Source organism: Gymnoscopelus microlampas, assembly GCF_963454915.1.
Source record: "Gymnoscopelus microlampas genome assembly, chromosome: 8".
NCBI lineage: Eukaryota > Metazoa > Chordata > Actinopteri > Myctophiformes > Myctophidae > Gymnoscopelus > Gymnoscopelus microlampas.
In genome coordinates, this window is record NC_139945.1 from 8,249,687 (window position 1) to 8,255,686 (window position 6,000).

The 6,000-nt window shown below is 41.0% G+C and overlaps 1 protein-coding gene across 4 annotated transcripts in view; it reads right to left on the reverse strand.

Annotated features, from left to right (window-relative positions):
- arhgap42b (Rho GTPase activating protein 42b) overlaps window positions 1-6,000 on the reverse strand; it is a 188,273-nt gene that overhangs the window by 26,659 nt on the left and 155,614 nt on the right. For all 4 annotated transcript variants that reach the window (XM_084063876.1, XM_084063874.1, XM_084063875.1 and 1 more), the window contains 5 exons: window positions 4,932-4,994; window positions 3,835-3,909; window positions 2,577-2,661; window positions 2,224-2,282; window positions 636-741 (listed from right to left, as the gene is read on the reverse strand). In XM_084063876.1, the coding sequence (XP_083920002.1) occupies window positions 636-741; window positions 2,224-2,282; window positions 2,577-2,661; window positions 3,835-3,909; window positions 4,932-4,994 (388 nt within the window). The remainder of the gene's footprint in view (window positions 1-635; window positions 742-2,223; window positions 2,283-2,576; window positions 2,662-3,834; window positions 3,910-4,931; window positions 4,995-6,000) is intronic.

A 6,000-nucleotide genomic window follows, 5' to 3' on the forward strand; every position in this document is an offset into this window, starting at 1 on the left:
TAAAACTGGCACATCCACTGGACGGCAGGTGCAGGACGTCAACAGTGGATTATATAAGAAACAATAAAGTCTGCACACTGAAAATGTTAAAAGAAGCTCCCAGGCTTTATTTAACGTTTCGACACAATAAGGTCTTCTTCAGAAATAAGAAGACCTTATTGTGTCGAAACGTTAAATAAAGCCTGGGAGCTTCTTTTCAAAATGTCAGTGTGCAGACTTTATTATTTCTTATAAATTGAATCTTGACCATCAGGTCAAAATTCGTGTCAGATCCTGTGTCTGGGTGAGACATGACCTTTGACACGATCTAAATGTCTCAATAGAAGAGCAGGGAGACAAAATACAACCACCCCAATTGTATAGGTTATATTGTATTAGCATACTCTACCATACAGAATGGACAACATTACATTTTATTCATTAACAAAAAAGTTACATAGTGCCACTTTAACTATGCTGTGCTGCTTGCCATACTCTTATACCGAGCACTGACAGTTTTTAGAGCCACTTCAGAGCGATCCTTAACATATCGCTGAACTCTGAAGTAGACTTTTTTATCTAGTAGTTAGCAGCTTTATCTTCCAGGTGCAGGCATGGTCTTTAACTTTATATGAGGAGAGCTGAAGATTACGTACGTGACGAGGTGTTTAATCAGCATCTCCAGCATCTCCCTGTTCCTCTCCGGGAGCTTGTGGACCAAAGCATGGACGGCACACACCCTGTAGTTCTGATCATCTGATTCTGAGAGAGAGGATCATGCCATGCAAAAAATAAACACTGTTATTGATGGATGAATAGGGAGGCTGTAGTTACAGTAAATAGACAAATAGACAGACAGACAGACAGACATATACAGTAGCAACATCATTTTTATAGATTTTTTTTAATAAGATTTTTTTCCAGAAAACTTAAGTCAGGATTTAGAAGGCATTTTTAGAACAGGCCTAGAATGGGCTGTATATAAAATACAAATTAATCAAATCTTACATCCCAGCACGGTCACTATGCCCCCAAGATGCTGATTACCTGCCTCCCTCCCCCGGTTTAAGAGAAAAACACTACCAAAAAAAAAAAACAGTTCACACATCGTGCCCCCTGTCTCTGGAATGCTCTTCTCCTGACTGTTAACCACTTAAACATCATATTGTTGAGCGGAGTCCCTCAGGACTCTGTTCTAGTGTGTTTTCTGCTATTGTGAGGAAGCCTTCCCCACAATAAGGAAGCTGGGGTTTAAGTGGTTAAAGAATACAACTCTAATCGAGGCAAAAAAACAACAACACATTTTCTCTCCATGCTATGGCTCTAGTTTCAATGGCTAATAGCATAGTGTCATTTGGTTACAACCCATCCATGTGTTACTGTCACTACTGTTGTGGTCATCACTAGCCTTTCCATTTCCCTGTCATTTTAATATCCTATAGAGCCAATAGCCATACTATGTCATTTTCGCCACAACCTTTGTTCAGCCATGGTCGCACAATAAGGAATAAAAAGCTGAAGTGAACTGATATATATATACTGTAGGTACAGTAAATAGACAGACAGACAGACAGACAGACAGACAGACAGACAGACAGACAGACAGACAGACAGATGAAGACGGATAGATTGAGAAGACAGATGCATAAACTGATTTAAATGGACACTGTCATGCTTTCCAATGTATTTTTTTTTTCATAATGTATATTTCTGTTGATTGTTAATGGTTATCATAGTCTGCAAGTACAGTACACTCTATTGTGAATGAGAATATTCTCTCTTCCATCAGTTTTCAGCTTTCCTACAATTCCCATGGTGCATATTGTGGGCAATTAAGCGCCCTGGCACACCCATGTGGTCTATAGCGGCCATTACATCAGCCTTGTTTCATGATATATTGTCATGTCAATAGCGCTGTTTTGCTGTAAACACGGCAGACAAGGTCTAGAGGTTAAAAACCAGGAAGTGAGGGCTATAGTTTTCACATTCATGGACTGTGAAACTTTTCTGCAAAACTGTTCGTTTTCAGGATTCAAATTCAAAAGTAGCAGATCTACAAGCTCGAAACTGTGACGCTGTAGTATAGTGAAGTCGGGCGTTAATTTACGAAAAAACATACAGAGATACAAGGTTTCTGCCCGACAGCAACGAAATGCCGCACAGCGGTGTCTTTAGTCGGCTAATGGAAGCGACTGCCAGCCCCCCCCACATGTTCTCGTCTCATGAAGGCCTTTCATAACTTACTGACAGCCATGATGAAATCCTTGTGCAGCTTGAATGTCATTAGAGGCTCTGAGAGACACCTGGTGGGGCACATGGAATAAAGGACAAGAAGAAAAGAAAAAAGCACCATCATTAACACCTCTGGCCTTGTGACTCTGGTCTTTACTTTTTCTCCAACAGCGTGGGTGGTGAAGAGGACCGTGTCTCTTTGTGAGTTGCCGGCACAGAGCTGAATGCATGACTAACGCAGTGGCGAGGGGGCATTATATAATCCAGCAGCCTCTGACACGCACGCGCACGCACGCACACGCACACGCACACACACACGCACACACACACACACACACACACAGATGTTATGGGGGCGAGCTGACCTTAGGTAATTTTTCAGGCCGCTGGTGATGGTCTTGTTGTCCCACGTCTCTGGATCCAGGTCCATGTCCACAGCCGCTTTGGTTGCTGTTGGAAACGAGCGAGTGGCGCAGGGTTTCACAACTTACAGTTTAGACACAATTTAACCCATTCAATCCGGGAACACGCATCTGTGTGTCATTTTCAGATTTCTTTGGGCTATTCAAAAATAGCAGATCTACAAGCTCATAGCGCGGCACCGAGTGCCGCGCTATGAGCTTGTAGATCTGCTATTTTTGGAAAAAAAAAATGTGTGCAAATATTTTTATTTTTTAATTTTTAAAGCGAACATTTGTAACTCAAAATCTTTGCTTCTGGTGGGGGTCCCTGGAACTAAATATTTTAAAATGGGGGGGTGGGGGGGGGGGGGGGTCCGCAGACAAATACATATCATTCCAGGTGGTCCTTCACATGAAAAAAGTTTGAGAACCACTGATATTATAGCAACATAAGTCTTTTTTTTCCCGTTAGGATTTAGACGACATTTGTAGAATCCCCATTTCCGTTTTCTTTACTTGTAACAGAGTATTTCTACGTTGCACAATTGATACTTTTACTTAAGTAAAAAATGTGAGTACTTTTTCCACCACTGCCCTGAACTGACCCAAAGAAGGAAGTGAACAGATTGTGTGTGTACGAGCACTTTATGTACTATGTTAGCCTGCATTGAATGAGGGACGTCTGATGTCTGCCAACAAGCTACCTAATATGCATTGTTTTTGTCCGCAACATCTGCATTAAAACACCCAGAATAATGTGTGTATGACTGTGTCACATGCACACACCTATTACACTGTCCCACCACAAGGAGGAGCTCTATCCTCACACAGTACAGCTCCACTCTCTCTCTAAAACATAAGGTTAGGCTGTTGAAGTCATTAGTTAATCAAGCCCTGACCATTCCAAAACCAGTGTCCTGTGTCAGCTCTCTATCAGTGACCGTGTCTTTCTGTTTAGTGTCATCTGGAGGCTATACTAACAGAAGACCTTGTCTTTCTGTTTAGTGTCATCTGGAGGTTATACTTACAGAAGACCTTGTCTTTCTGTTTAGTGTCATCTGGAGGTTATACTTACAGAAGAAGACCTTGTCTTTCTGTTTAGTGTCATCTAGAGGTTATACTTACAGAAGAAGACCTTGTCTTTCTGTTTAGTGTCATCTGGAGGCTATACTTACAGAAGACCTTGTCTTTCTGTTTAGTGTCATCTAGAGGTTATACTTACAGAAGACGGTGGCCATGAGCTTCTGCACCTTGGAGTTGACGCCTCCGATTCTGTACAGTCCCTTTGTGCTTAACCCTACGAGGTGAAAGACATTAAGGAGACTTTAATATAGCTATCTTTGACCGACCAAAACCACTGTTTCCTGTGATGTTTTCCAAATCTACATCCAACTGTATATGTCACTGGCATTTATTTTTGTAATCATACTCTCCACACACACACTCCAAACTCACACTCTGTTTAACCTATTCAATCCGGGAACGCATCTCTGTCATTTTAGATGTCATTGGCTATTCAAAAATAGCAGATCTACAAGCTCATAGCGCGGCACCGAGTGCCGCGCTATGAGCTTGAAGATCTGCTATTTTTTTAAATAGTTTTTGATTTTTTTTTTTTTTTGGCAAATCTTTGAATATATATTTATTATTTTTTAAAGCGAACAGTTTTTTGAAAAAACTTCTGTTGCTATAATATCAGTGGTTCTCAAACTTTTTCATGTCAAGGACCCCCAAAATATGTTGTTCCAGGGACACCCAAAAGCAAAGATTTGAGTTAAAAATGTTAGCTTTAAAAAATATATATATATTCAAAGATTTGCACACATTTTCAAGATTTTTCAAAAATAGCAGATATACAAGCTCATGGCGCGGAACTCGGTGCCGCACTACGAGCTTGTATATCTGCTATTTTTGAATAGCCAAAGAATAAAAATAATGGTTTAAGTACGGATGCGTTCCCGGTTTGAATGGGTTAATTTTAAAATGGATGTCTTCTTATTTAATGTAATAATGCACAAGGTATACTACGCTTAAACTTAAAGTATCCAGACAGAATGGCATGAAGCTCCTAAGGAGATTGTAAACAAACGATTATGCATGATTAAGGATCGGATGAATGCTGAGAAAGATATCGTCTCTGTCGGGTGGAGACCTCATTATGTCCAAAACTGTTACTTTTCAGGATTCAAATACAAAAGTATCAAAAGTAGCAGATCTACAAGCTTGCGGATCTGCAACTTTTGATGCTTTTTTTGTGAGACTGTAGTATGGCGTTACTTTACGAAAAGTTAGGCTGACATGTTTGCCTGAGTGCCTCACCTCTCATCTCCACCAGGTCAATGCATTTCCTCACAAAATTAAAGCCTGCTTCGTTAAGGAACGCTGCAAACAGGAGAGGAGGGAGGAAACAAAGGGGGTTAGAAATGTCAAGTACTGTATCCCACACGCCACGCACCACGCACGCTGGAAATGGAATAATATGCATGTCACCCTGACTAATCCAATTCAACACTTTGATACTGCGAGCACCATCATGTCAGCTGAGTGGGCAAGTCTTCAAAAATCGTGTTGATGGATAGTGGTGGGTAGCGGTAAGCAGTGGTGTAAAATAACTACCGGTAAGTGCATGTACTCAAGGATAAAGGAAGAGTGGGCTCAAAGGAAGAGTGGGCACCTCGATGTAAAAATGTAAAAAATAAATGATTTGGCAAATGGTCTTTAAAAGGTAAGGTAAGCGATATTCTTTTTTGTTAAAAGGTTAAAGCTCTAGATTCTGATAGTAATTATTGCTATATAGAGTGTTTGTTCAGTTACAGGGGTCTCCCTGTCTCTCCAGCTCTTTAATGAACACAAAATACATTTTCAGGAAGGTGACAAACTGTCAACCAATCAGGAGAGAGTACCCCATTTATGAGTAAAAAAAAAAAAGTAATCTAAATTTTTATCCCACAATTTTTGTAACCCCATTTTGTTTACCCAGTGCCAATTGTCTAAGTAATCCTGGGCACTACACTCCCTCTGCCAACCTAAGGGGGGCTCAGAGCCGAGTTCATGCCTCCTTCAATGCATGAGAGCTAACAAGCCTTCTTATCACCCGACAGGGGGGAGTTTTTCCCCTCCATCAGGCGCCCCGGATGACCAGGGGGAGGCAGTATAGTGACCAGGATTACTGTATGTTTCTGTGAGGGTACCTACCACAGGGAGAACATGCAAACTCCACACAGAGAGGCCCTTTCGCCAACCCCACCTATGAGCTTATTTTTTATAATGTTCCAGTTCCAATTGTGTCTGCTCATTTCTTAGTGTCATCACTTCCAATTTCACATGTTTAATCTGTAGAACCTGACTGAGTTCTCTATCCTGATTGGATATCCTGACCTGAAAAACA